Below are 14,794 nucleotides of genomic sequence, written 5' to 3'. Positions count from 1 at the left end.
GAACCTTTGATACCTTTCCTGATTCTGTTAGTTATCAGTGCACATTTGCTCCTCAAATTACCATGTACATACTTACCTAATAACATATTGTCTGTACTATAGAATAGGAACACCTTTACTTGGGGTTCTGCATCTTCTACAGTTTATCACATAATTAGACACTTAACAAATGCTCATTAAATTTGATTATTGGGCCCAGGGGCAGCTAGGTGGTACAGTGAATAGAGCACTAGCCCTAGAGTCAAGAGGACCTGAGTTCAAATGTGGCCTCAGACGCTTGACACACTTACTAGTCTTGTGACTTTGGGCAAGTCACTTAACCCCAATTGCCCTTCAAAAAGCAAAAAAAAAAAAAAAGAATTGATTATTGGATATTTAATTTCTTTTCTAAAAACTGAATTTGTGGTGGCAAACAGTTCCATGCTATTTCCTGGATGTAGGTATTATATAAATATGTATGTTAATTGAAACATTCAGAAAATCACATGCCCAAAGTCAATAACTCTATTTAGAACTGGGGGAGAGAGAGACTGCAGTGAGTTTCAATCCCTAGTGCCCTTTGAATTTCTCATTGGCTCCATTATCTTTCAACTGTTTCCTTCTTGTGTGTGTGTGTGTGTATACCATTCTAAAGGAGAATCCAAGCTTCCTAAGGGGGATCTTCCCCAACCTCCCCAGTCCCCCTACTTTTTTCTCCCCCTCCCTCCCCCATGGAATTCCAAATTTGACATTTAACAAAATGAGCTCGTATTCTCCTTTCCCCAAAAATCTATTCATCTTCTGAGATTACTTAGTTTAGCTCTGTTGATGGCACCACTGTCTTCCCAGTCACCCAGATTTAAAATCCCCAAGTCATCTGATTCCTCTCCCAATATCACCAGTGTAATCTCTACAAAGCTTCTCATTCCTGTTCCCTCTTTTGTCTGCCGAAAGCTAAAATTCTATTGATAACTTTATTATCTAACAGATGAAATCACTTTTAAATATATTGAAAATTATATAGCTTTACTGTATTAGAAAAATGTGTGCCTTTCATTTAATATAACATTTTCAGATACACTATGACCCATAACTATCCACTAAGTTTTCCATCATAAAAAAGAAAAGCCAAAATCAAATGACAAAGCAAATATGTCTGAAAGTGTATACAACATGTCATATCCATAGTCTCATCTCTTTTCTCATCTCTTCCTCAGGCCAAATTTCATCATTACATTATAAAACATTTTATTTTCTTTACATCATAGTAATTATCCTCACAATTATACTTTTGCAAAATACTTCTCTTTGTTCTCTTGCCTCCAGATTCTCCTTTATCAAATCCAACCTGCATGTTGTTGCCAGAATTATTTTCCTAGTACAAAGCTTCCATGCCTTTGTCCCTGCTGGTCCCTCCATCTGGAATCTGCTGATAATATTTGCTTGTTGATAGCTTATCTATCCTACAGGGGGAGCTTAAATGTCACAAACTTGGTGAAGCCTTCCCAGTCCCACCAACTAAAAGGAATTTTCCTCTCTGCTTCCCTGGCACTTTCCTACACCCTTTCTGCTACCCTTTTCTTGAATTGTCGGTATATGTCCTGTCTATCCTACTAGACTGTAAGCTCTCAGTGCCAAGATCATGTGTCTCCCTTAGCAACTAGTACATTGTTTTGCAAATAAAGAATAGTAACTTCACCTGTGATTTTACTGATAAAGAGAACCAATGAAGAAATTCCCTCTGCTAATATACTAGCTGGCATTTTCTCTGCAACTGATAATCCCAGAGTGTTGTCCAGATGATAAAGTACACAACTTCAAGTAAATGCAACCAACTGTGATTTAACTGTTTGCCAGTATATCATATAGGGTAGCATTAGTCCTTTCTGACACACTACTACCTTGACAAATGGAAGACATGGAACTGTTCATACCATATTGTTTGGATGGTAGCATTTGCTGTTCAATTGGTCAGTCATGTCCGAATCTTTTTAACCCCATGTGGGGTTTTCTCTTAACAAAGATACTGGAGTGGTTTGCCATTTCTTTCTCTAATGTAGTAAAGCAAACAGAGGTCAGATGACTTGCCCAGGGTCACACAGCTAGTAAGAGTCCAAAGTCAATTTTGAACTCAGGTCTTCCTGACTCCAGATACACAACTCTATCTACTCAGCTAGCTAGCTGCCTCTTGGATGGTCAAATAGATTCTGCTAATTTGTCATCTTCTTAAATATTCTAACCTAGACACAAACTACTATTGTCAAGCCTTTTTTAAAAAAACTATATAACATTTAGATATTAGTTTGCCTATCATACACTTAAAATGAAGGGATTATATAAAGTAACTTGTAAGGTCCTTCCTATTTCTAGATCTGTGTTACTAGGAGCTTATGTGTTGTAATGGTGAGGGTATTTGAAGGTTTTCCATGCCCCTTAATGGGTCTCAAGTGGAACTCAACAGGAGGGTTTGATTGGTGGGAGGCCTGTTTTTCAGGAAGGCCCACAGCTTTTGCTACTTTGTAATTAGGCAGTGGGTCATGAAGTTTGTGATGTCCTCTGTCCCTGAAAAAGGATATATATATGCTGAGGCAAGGTTTTGCTTTGGGGCTCACTTATGGAAAGAGTTATGTGATTTGGCCAGATGAGACTCTGGGTAGCCATTGAACCCCTTGGTTTTGAAAACCCAGACATTGGTGTGTGTGTGTGTATGTGTGTGTGTTTGTCAAACACACATACATATATGTATATAATACATATGTATATGTATATATGTATATGTGTATATATTATATGTGTGTGTGTTTAATTAAAGACTGTTGACCCCTTTAAAGTTGCTTTCCTTTAGTAAAGCAGATAAAAGAACCTGTGATAGCAGCCATCCTGGGTATGCTAGGGTGCTTGTTGTTACAACTGTTTCCTCTGATCAAACATAATCCCTTTAGAGTAGGGGCTACGTCATTTATGTCTTCGAAATGGCAACATCTTGCTCAATGCCTGAGACATATTAGATGTCTGATAAATGTTTAATGAGTGATTAATATTAATGATTAAGATATGCTACCCCACCTGGACACCCAATTGTAGTGTTACATGTTTTTATTCATCGAGGAACTGCTAATTTCAAAGCAGAAAGCCTATTTTACAGGAAAACAGTTATTCTTTATTTGTGCTCCATTATAACAGATTTAGTTGTTTGTTAATATGTCACACAGAGTACCATTAGTCCTTTTTGATACACTACTGTCTTAACAAATGATAGACATGGAATTTTTTTGACCATGCTCTGGATGGTACAATAGGCTCTCTTCCCAGACATTCTATCATGGACACTAATGACAGGAAAAGTACAGTATCAGTTGAACTGCCGTTTAACTGTAATGTGAGTATTTTAATAGGCCTTCTCTGTTTTTGACATGGGTCTTTGCATAAATAAAAGGGAGACAAGCATTTCCACTGTAATCTTTGAATGGGGTAACTGGACTAGCTGACTCTTCGTATTTCCTGATTTTGTTTTTGAAAATTAGAAACACAATAAAAATTCTAACTTGTGGTGACCCTGATGAGAAGGCTTTTAACTTACATACCTAACCACTTTCACAGTTTATGGTAGGGCAGCCTGACAAAAAACCAACAATAGTTTAGACAAATTAAAACTGAACTTTCTGATTCTTCCTCATTCTCTTTTACAATACTATTAATCTCCTAAACTTATTTGCATTTTCCCCATGTTCTTGCCATTATGTTGATACTTAGTATTTCTCAGGGGGCCTTTACACCCCTTAGCAAAACACAAAGGGAAAGGGAAACTTAATATGCTATACATTAATATAGTTCTTTATCATTCTGGGAAAAGCAGAAAGAATACTAAGTAGCTTCATACTAACAGAGTACTCTACAAAGACCAAGTTCTGGCCCTCTTCCTCACTATTTTTTTTTGCCTTTTGGAGGGCAATTGGGGTTAAGTAACTTGCCCAAGGTTACACAGCTAGTTATTTTGTGTGGGCATTAAGTGTCTGAGGCTGGAACCGAACTCGGGTTCTCCTGACTCCAGGGCCTGGCGCTTTACTCACTGCACCACCTAGCCACCCCATCTTCCTCACTATTTTTCAGTTTATTTTGACTAACATGAACCTCTGCTGAGAAAATAGGAAAAGCAGAGGAGACGAAAGAAAAAGCCTGAAAAAAATATTACATGAATAAAGATGGTGATTAACGACTTAAATGATAACTGAAGAATTAGTCAATTCAACAATCAGAAATAATTAGTAAGTCAGTTAAGTTATTATATATCAGGAAAACTGCAATTAAGTTATTATTTTTATGAATTCATAAACTGAAACTTTCTTTTTGCATCTGCTGTGATCCCACAGTCTAAAAGTTGCAGCTTGAGTTTCTAAGTTAACTGAGTCAACTTATTGCCTTTTCTTTCAAGAAATGTATATATTCTACTGCTGACTGAGCTATGGAAAAGAACAATGAAAAACAATTCCATTCCTACCAAATAGTAATGGCATGCAAAGGGATTTCCTCACTATCCCTGTGAGGTAAAAAGTATATTATCCCCATCTTACAGACAAGGAAGCTGAGGCTTAAAGATGTTAAATGAGCTTCCAAAGGCCACCAATCCAGTCAGAAATAGAGCCAGGATTCTAAACTAGGTCTCTTGACTCTAAAATCCAGTCCTTATTTCATGACAACAAATAGATAGTCCACGTTATAATAAAGTTGTACGAATGGAAGAATCTTAGAATCTTAGGTATGAACTTCCTATTAATTTTGTTTTAAACTTTCCAATCCAAAAATCATTTAATGAGCAGGAGAAAAAGAAACAAAATAGGAGTTCTGTCTCCTCTCTGTCATAAATTACTACCTACTCTAGGAAGTGGACTGATTTTTCATGCATTCTTTGATCTTTTTCTTTTCTCCAACATGTCCAAAAGAAGAATATCTTTTGGCTCTCTTCAATTTCCTCACCATTCTCAGGTGAGACTAAACTTTGACGCTCTTGACACATAACCCTCATAGAATAGGGTTATACTTTCATAGGAATCCTCCATTATTTTCTCTTCTTTCCATCTTCTCTATGTATCTTTCAAAATTTAAGTGAACTGATGAGTATCCTGAATTTTTGTTGCTTTAGATAATTCTCTGTTACTCCTCAATGGTTCATCTTTGAATTTTAATTCCTTAGGGTTTCCCATTTTTAAAGTTGCCTTCCACTCAAAGATTTTAGTCCTTAGGATCCTACTTTTTTTTTCCTCTCAGACTTTTGAAATCTTCTCTCCCCATACACAAGGTGCAATCAAATTATATATATATATATATATCATCTTCTTTATCACAATTTCTAAGACCAAGTTGTCACTTACACCCTGCCAAATTTCCTGTCATCAAACTTTCCAGCAATCAGTTCCTTCTTGTTGGTGATAATTCAAATGCAGAATAGAACTGTTTACTCTTGAAGAATAAAATTATCACTAGGGCAAGATAAGGAATCATTAGCTTCTCTATTCCTGATGGACTTATATGTCAATATTAATGCATTTGATAATATATATATATATAGAATTTTAAGGCTTGCAAAGTAATATACAAATATTATCTCACCTGATCCTAACAATAACCTAGGAGCTATTATCTCCATTTCACAGATGAGGAAACTGAGGTAGATAGAGTTTAAGTAACTTGCCCAGGATCACACAGATCTGTGGGATATATCTGTGGCTAGTTTTAAACTTAGGCCTTCCTGACTCCATGTTCAGGATTCAATCCATCATACTACCTCTGCTATCAAATTCCAGAATACTCCTAACAACTCTCTCTGCCTATAAAAATATGGCTCCAGAAAAGCTTGAAAGCTTTCTTGATTCTTCGTGCTTCCTCTATGCCCTCCAACTTCCCTGTGATTCATTATGTTCAGGTAGAGAGAAGAAAATCATCACACCCAAGGCAAAGGAGCTGCTCAAAGAAGAGCTTATATCACCCCTGAATACTTCATGGTTCACACACTCCTAGAACAAATTTAATTGTTTATTTGAAAGACCTTTTTCTTTGCCTTCCTTTTAGGTTACATTTAAACCTAGAGCTATTTTTTGTCAAGGAAACAATTAAGCAAAGTAGATGAAAAGTTCAAAAAGAAGCTGAATCACAATTGAAGGTCAAGTGGAAATTAAATTAGAAACCAGATCAGGTTAGAGAATGAAACTGGGCTAGCAGAGAAAGACATTCTAGGGCAGTCTACAATGTCAAACTTAGGGTGAATGAAAGAATAGCAGCAAAGCAGTAGATACGTAAGAAACCAGCTGATTATCAAAAAAAAAAAAAGGAAAAGAAAGGGATATATAAACAGTTTTTCACTATATATGGTATATATTCAGATGCCTCAGTTTTTTAAATCAGGCAAAATTCCTTGCTGGGGAAGGTTGGGGGAGAATACACGGTAAAAAGGTGGCAAATGTATTCTCAGCTTAGATAAAAAGCAAGAACAGCTCTAGTACATGGGAATTACATGTCTTCATTTCCATACTCACTCTTTTGTTTACACTAATGAGCCATGAACAAAACAGGATTGAAAGAATAAGTAATTCTCTCCCCATGAAGTTTCTACTAAATTTTGTTTTCATTTGAACCTCCGGGGACATTTTCATCCATTCCTCCATAAAACCTATGGTTTCCATGGCATTTGCAATTTCAAAACAAAGTTTCTTTTGTTATGAAGCCAACACAAAACCACATGGAAGAAAGTTCCATGCTTTCTTCCAAAATTCTAACCAGAAGCCTGGGGCTAGTGCAAGTCTGCAACTGATTTTTCACATCTCTGACCCGGCCTCTGGCTGTTCTCCTGCCTCTGTGTTTGAAATAGCAGTGGTGGAAAGGAGTCAGTAGGAGAATTAAGGACAACAATGGTAAAATGTGGACTAGGAGAAATCTCTGTGTTCTCTTCTATATATCTTTAGTCACAACTCTTCCTTTTTACTCTTAGGCCTAGAATGCTATGACCTCTTTGGGTTATTGCCAATATTTTGTTAAGAGAAACGAGAAGTCTTTTGCCTTTTGAAATTAGAGCCATGTTCATGGCTAGCGCCAGGGAATAGGGAGAAAAGGAGGGAATGCCTTCGTTCCCCAAGTGGCTGCAGCTGAGACTAAGAGGAGTGATGGGTTAAAACTGCTCCCATCATCTTTTCACTTCAACTGTTGACCAGCCATAAATTTGCTTTAAAGAGTCAACAGAAACATTTCCATTGCTTGTCTTGTTGCCTACAAGGAGCAGCAGGGGATAGATAAGGCATATTAAGGATACAACCTGTAGTCAATGCTGTCAACAGTAGGCCCAAGACCTCTATCATTGAACTACCAAACTTCAGGTCTAGAAGGAACCTCAAAGGCTATCATATGTCAAACTTAACCTCAACAAGAATCCATTCTATGATATGCAAAGAATCAACTCTCCACACTGAAAACTGGTATCTAGTCTTGTCTGAAGAGCTCAAATGAGGGGAGACCGACTCCCTTAGAGGCAAATCATTTTGCTTTTAGATAGCTCAAATAATTACAAAGTTATTTTTTTCTTTACATCAAGATGAAATCTGTCCTTTCACAACTTCCATTCCTTTATTTAGTTCTTTCAGGTTTACAATGGGTTTCACATACATTACCTCATTTGATTTTCAAAAGAACATTATGAGGGGAGGCCAGGTGGCTCAGCGAGTAAGAGCACTGGCTCCAGTGTTGGGATGACCTGGAGATCGAATCCCGGGCTCAGACACTCAACACCACACCCACAAATAACTGGCCGTGTAACCTTGAGCAAGTTACTTAACCCTGATTGCTTAAAAATAAAAAACATTATGAGATAAGCACTATTATTTCCCCCATTTTACATATGAGGTTCACTGGGGCTCTAGGAAGTTAAGCAATTTGTCCATGGTCACATTGAGGCAAGGTTAATAGTGTGTACTTAGATTTTTCCTGAATCTAGGTCTTATACTCTGTCCACAGTCACCATGAGACTAGTCAGGCCAAATAATCATATTGTTAAGATCTAAGGCAATACTTTCAAGAGAAGGTCATTCTGTTGTAAGACTTTCATTACTTCCCAACACAGACATGCAGAGTACATTTTATTACAGTGAGCACCTTGGGACTTTATTTTTCATTTTCTTAAGATGAATGTTTATTGAATACTCAATCATAAAACACATTATTCATATTCAACAAAATAAAGAAATCAAAACAACTAAATTTATTGGTTTAATTTACAACTAAACTCTATTTGAAAATATAAAGCTTAAAAAATGAGACCAAAGATGCCAATATTTTTGAGATAATAGAGTAAACCTGATCATACCTGGCAGATCTTAAGCTTCCAAGGAAATATTTAAAGAATGCAAGTTATTACAGATAGTGATTCCTGATTGCCTTGAGGGAAAGACTGCAAAATGGGATGGTCTACAGTAGATTAAAAAAATGAAACCAGTAAGTTAATAATCAAATAGGAATTCTGCAAAAGTATTTTAACACTTCAAAATAATTTGTCCTATTGTTAAAGTCGTAGGTGCATGGTTCATCTGTTATTTCATCTTTTAAATGTTATTGGAGATGTTGGCTTGTCTTATTTATTGTTCATCTGAGTGGAGAGAAGTCTTTGGGGGCTTTTGGGGGAACACCACAATTTTTCTCACACTGAAAATGAGGAAAATGCTATACAGATTTTCTCTATTAGAAGAAAATATTCTGAAGGATTCTAAGCATTCCTTTTGCCCTGGAAAATTTCCCTACTAATTGTTGTTCAGTTGGGTCTTATTCTTCATGACCCAACTTAATGGCCATAACATCCAGGGGGTTTTCTTGGCAAAAAATACTGGAATGGTTGGCCATTTACTTCATACATGCACAAACATACATATGTATAAACACATTGTTTATACATATATGTATGTTTATACAATATAGATAGAAATAACTACATACAAATTATGTATTGTATATATAAACATATGTATCATGCATGTATGTGTGTATTGTGTATCTATATAGATATTCATATATATGTGATATGAAACAAAGGCTTCAGGTTTCAGATGCCACCCTCCTACTTGAAATGTTTTCTGATTCCTCCACTTGTTAAGACTCTCTCCTCTGAAATTACTTTGTATTATCAAATATAAACTTTATATTAACTTATTTCCTTCTAATCTCCCAAAAGAAAATAAGGTCCTTGAGGACAGGTGCTATTTCATATTTGTCCTTATATTTCCAGAGATTAGTACTTCCTTATATATACTAGGTTGTAAATAAATGTTGATTGTTTTCATGGTCATAATTTATCAGAACAGTTGTGAAGGCATGAGTAAAGTAAAACCTGGTTCTGGGACAATAATAAAAATAATTAGAATGCATATACATAGCATTTTATGATGTGGAATCCACTTTAGAGAAACTATATTAACAAACCTGTGAGTTGCAAGTATACTTGCTTATCTATCTATTTATCTATCTATCTATCTATCATCTATCTATCTATCTATCTATAATGTGTTTATTAGTATACTTTATATGTCTATTAAATTATACTAATATATTATAATATGATATATTACATTATACTAATAAACATATTTCATATTTTATTAGTGTTATATATAATATGTTTATTAGTATACTCACTTATCTGCTTGATGAGTAAGAAAGATAAAGCACAGAGAGACTGTGATTTGCCCATAGTAAAATTCTGAGCACAGGACACAGAAAACTTGGGGAAGGATTATATTTAACACAGAAAATACAAAGGAATGAAAATATTTTCAGTTTTTCTGTCATATTTCCAATAGAATGTCTTCCTCTCCACTTTCCCCAAGAAGAAAACAAAAACAAAAGAAAAAAACTCTGGGCTTTGTAATGTTAATAAAATGACATAGTAAATCTTTTCTCTTACCGGGGTAGAGGGCACAGTCCATAAATGACAAGTCATCAATTGCAATGTCACCCGTGAAGCCATCCCCAACTGCAGCCTCCACTAAGATCTGAGAAAGCAATCAGCACAAATGGTTGGAGTATGGAAGGCATGAACATCCTATTAAATGTTAAGCCTGAATTGCTACTCAAGAGATTTGCTAGGTTACACATTTCTAAATCAGTCTTAAGACTTTTCTCCCACATATACTTTAGACAGTGACAGTGTTTAGAAATGGCTAATCATTATTATATCTCTTCCTCATTCACATTAATCACAGTCAACTCCTATGACATTTGTGAGATTTAGAAGAGCTACAATTCCACTGAAATTTCAGTAACATATAAAATGCTTATAAAATGCCTGTTAGAAATGGTGGGTAATGATTAGTTCTAAGATTTACTATAATAACATTAATCAAGATGAATTCTTTCAATACTTATGCAAATGAGTTGCATACTTAATAGGCATTCCACTGAAATCTGATAATATAGCACCTAAGGACCACTAAACTCAATTTACGAAATATAGCCTTTTTATTCCTCATATCTAACCAATTTTGTCCAAGGAGGCTAATGACTTTTTCTCTTCTCAGCTTGATTCTATAATTTAGCCTACACATTTACTATGTGCCAATCACTAAGCTAAGCTCTGGGCATATAAATAAAGGCAAAAACAGCCCCTATTCCTCAAGGAACTTACATTCTTTATTTAAAATAAATTCTCCTTGACAATTTTTTTTTGTTTTGCATGACCCCTGTACACCACCCTCGCCCTTTTCCAGAAAGACATCCCATAGAGCAAAGAATTTTTAAAAGTTAAAGGAAGATAAAATATCAGCATAACTAGTAAATATTCAAAAATAAATGCAATGTTTTATAACCATTGGCCTCTCACCTCTGCAAAGGATTGAGATAGGGGTGTTTTCTCATATCTCTTCTTTGGGGCCAAGCTTGTTCTTTGTAATTTTTCAACATTCATTCTCAATTGTTTATAGTGGTTATTCTAAGTGTTGTACTCATATCTTGTTTTCTTGGCTCTACCTATTTTATATCAATTAATGTAAGCCTTTCCATATTTTTCTGTATTCATCATAATTGATTATTCCTTACAAAAAAGTAAATAATCACATTATTCCTTCATGTGATAACAGTATCACATTATATCCATGTACCATAATTTGGGTAGCCATTCTCTAATTGATAGGTATCTATTTTTTCTCCACTTCTTTGCTGCCATTAAAAGAGCTGCTAAAAATATTTCAGTGTATAAAGGGATTTTCTTTTTATGAATGACAAAAAATAGAATCACTGAGTTAAAGGGTAGAGATATGTTAGTTACCTCATTTGCATAATCCCAAATTGCTTTCCAAAATGGTTATATTAATTCACAGAGAAGCACACATTCTAATGGAGAAGACAACATGCAAATAACTTAGGCATATACAAGGGGAAAGCAATATAGCTGAGAGAACCAGGAAAGACCTCCAGCAGAAGATGAGATTTTATCTAAATTTTAAAGGAAACCAGAAAATTGAAGCAGAGGTAAGGTTACTGAACATACTAGGCCTGGGAGACTGCCAATGTAAAGGTACAGAAACAAAAAATAGTACAAGGTTTGAAGAAACACAAGCAATTCAGTGTGTCTCTAGATTGTAGAGTGCGTCCAAGGGGAATAAAGTGAAAAAAGTAAAAAGGTAGGAAGGGACCAATACATTATCCCAATGGATTATTACTTTTGATCTTAGAGGTAACAGGAAGTTAGTTTTTGCAGCTCAATGAGCAGGGGATGATATGATCAGACCTATACTTTCCAAAGGTCAGGGAGATGGCACAGTGGATAAAGCATAGATCCTGGAGTCAGGAAGACCTGAGTTCAAATTCAGCCTCAGACACTTATGAGCTGTGTGACCCTAGGGAAGTCACTTAACTCTGCCTCCATATGCTCATCTGTAAAATTAGTGGGAAAAGAAAGTTACAAATCACTCTAGTATCTTTGCCAAGAAAACTTCAAATGGGGCCATGAAGAGTTGGATACAACTGAAAAGACTGAACAACATACTTTCAAAAACTTAATTTGGCTATTGAATAGAAGATGGATGGATGGAGTAGAATAGAAAATGGATAGAGACTTGAAGCAGGTAAATTAGGCAAGAGATAATAAGGACTTAAACGAGGTTTGTGGGAATGGGATGGAGAAAAGAGATGTTGGGCTTTTGCTAAATTTGTTAACAATGATCTCTTATTTCTTCAATATCACACTGGAAAAGAAAAAAACCTCAAAAGGAATTTGCTTTTTACAAATCCCTTGAGATCTACCATTCCCATCAAATATCATATTCTCACTTCATCCCATCTTGAAGAATAACTAGGTGTCAACTCAACTCAACCAATAAGTTTATTAACTAATTGTGCAATGCCCCAAGACTTCAGCAATGAGGATTGGCTAATAAGTCAATTTTTCCCAAGAGCCTACAATATGCAAGGCCCTTTACTTCTAGCTTCTAGGATCATACTGAAAAACATTAAACACAGATAACCTAGAAGAACTTGCATTCTGTGGAGAGGAAAGACCTGTAATTTCAGTGGTATGTATGTGTGCTTTGGAACTGATGTGCGTAGCAATTTCACAGCAGCTCTGTAGATGAATTAGCTAATGTGAGATGAATTTGTGCCCTGGTAGCTAACCTTTAGGTGATAAATTAAGAGACTACTTCTAAAAGAGTCTATTTTTCTTTATCTTCCCTACTGCCTAATGCCAAGAAGAAGAATCTTTTGGTAACAAAGATATCATCTGGAGCCAATATATAGTGATTTTTGAGTCACTAATGCGTTTTTTAAAATAATTAGCCATAATTACACAACATGCTATTTTGATGCCTATTCATGGTATGAAGGAGACTCTAGACTATGTATGATTATGCCAATGGAATGCAAAATTCGGTAGCCTTGATCTTTCCAAAAAAATCTCTGAATATAGGCTTAGGCACAGACTATCAATTTTTTGAGGATAAGCTTAAGTATAGGACAAGGGTGGGGAACCTGCAGCCTTGTGGCCGCCATATGGCCTTCTAGATCCTTAAGTGTGGCCTCTTGACTGAATCCAAATGCATTTGTTCTGCAAAATTTGAATTCAGTGGAAAGGCTACACTTAAGAATCTAGAAAGCCACATGTGGCCTCAAGGCTCATGACTAGTAGATTGATCACTTAGTCTTGAGTTATTTGCTCCTAGTAACCTGAGAAATAAATACAAAATGTCCCTTGATCCTGTGTGACCCTTTTTTACTTCTTCAGAAATGGTGGTAGAGGTGCAGAAAAGGGAAAAAGGTGCAAAAAATCATATATTTTGTAGACTACGTATCAACATTAGCTTAGCTGTTAGCACTCTCAAGGTGAGTTCCTTGTCCAATGATGAACAAATGAACGTAATATGAAAGAAACTGAATTAAATTAACCTTGAATTCTCCTTGACAATGAAAGCAAAAATAGCAGGGAATTACAGTAAAGGGGAAAATGGTTCACAGGTTCTCCTAGGAAAAAAAATAAAGAATATTGGATGGCAGTATCAAGTATGGAGGGAAAAGGGGGAACAATTTTGTAAAAGGTCCAAAGACAATAAGAAAGATAATTTAATAGCACTTTTGATCATCTCATATTCAGTGTTCATAAGTATTTGCAAGTGGACAATTATGAAAATAATTGCAGTTAATGGGTCAATGTTTATTTCACAGGAAAAAAGCTAGGGAAAGTCTACAAAGAGCTTCACAAAATCCTCCAAATTAAATCAATATATACTTCGATATTCAGTGACTTTAAATCAATGATGACAAAAGGTAGGGGCAGTGAAAAATGTAACCCCAGGGTAATGAATGAAAGACATTCATCATGTAAGTACACAGAAGTTGCATATCTAAATATTAGGGATAATTTCTCTCAAAAAGGAATAAGAAGATATTGAACTGGTAAATAAATCAACATTCCAAATAGTGAATTATTTTTGTATTTTTAGCAAATGGGAAGAGCTGAGTTATTGATATAGAAGTTATTCCTTAATCAATTTGTGTGCATAGAGAACACTGACTTCTTAGATCAATGATAAAAGTTAATGTAAAGTTAAAAGAATAGAAATAATAGGGGGAAACTAGACAGCATAGTGGATAGAACACCAGCACTTACAGTCGGGAGCACCTGAGTTCAGAACTGGCCTCACTAGCTGTGTGACCCTAGGCATGTCATTTAATTCCAACTGTCTTAAAAAATAATAAAAGATACAGTATAAAATTACAAGATCTGCAATCTGTACTACTGAAAAAGTTATTGATGCCCCAAATTGGGAAGTGAAGGAGAAATGGCTATTGAAACTGACCAAAATGATTTTACATCAAAGTTTAGCTAACCTTTGTAAATCAAGTGCTATTATAAGAAGACCCAAAAGGTTGAAAAATTCCTTCATCCACAAAACCTGACCTACTTGTCAAGCAGAGTAATCTATGGGAAACATTTGTTTAGAATATAAATTTGTTTATAAAAGCTTATATAGAAGGATGGTAGAAGATTGTTATTGATATTGTTTCATATAGCAAAGAGAAGTTGAGGTTAAAAATAGGTTTTTTTTGAAATCTTGCAAGTTACCCAACAAAGCAAAGTCATACCCTGCCCCTACTGTAGTGTACGTTCTCATCACCCCATGCCTGCAAAATTGCAATAGCCCATTGGTGCATCTTCCTACTTTAAATCTCTCCTCACTCCAATCTATCCCCCAGTCAGCCATTAGTAATTCTTAAAGCTCATGGCACCATTCTCCACCCCTACCCTACTCAGTAAACCCCAGTGGCTCCAGTGGGATCAAATAGAGAATGTACT

The 14,794-nt window shown here is 35.6% G+C and overlaps 1 protein-coding gene across 1 annotated transcript in view; it reads right to left on the bottom strand.

Moving 5' to 3' along the window:
* MALRD1 (MAM and LDL receptor class A domain containing 1) overlaps positions 1–14,794 on the bottom strand; it is a 930,206-nt gene that overhangs the window by 642,689 nt on the left and 272,723 nt on the right. Inside the window, exon 21 of the mRNA XM_069086118.1 lies at positions 9,914–10,001. Within this exon, the coding sequence (XP_068942219.1) occupies positions 9,914–10,001 (88 nt within the window). The remainder of the gene's footprint in view (positions 1–9,913; positions 10,002–14,794) is intronic.

Source organism: Petaurus breviceps, unplaced genomic scaffold (genome assembly GCF_028583685.1).
Source record: "Petaurus breviceps papuanus isolate PSGF00001 unplaced genomic scaffold, PetGlider_PUasm1.0 178, whole genome shotgun sequence".
NCBI classification, from domain to species: domain Eukaryota; kingdom Metazoa; phylum Chordata; class Mammalia; order Diprotodontia; family Petauridae; genus Petaurus; species Petaurus breviceps.
The sequence above is the reverse complement of the archived record's forward strand: the minus strand, read 5'-3'. Positions and strand labels throughout refer to the sequence as shown.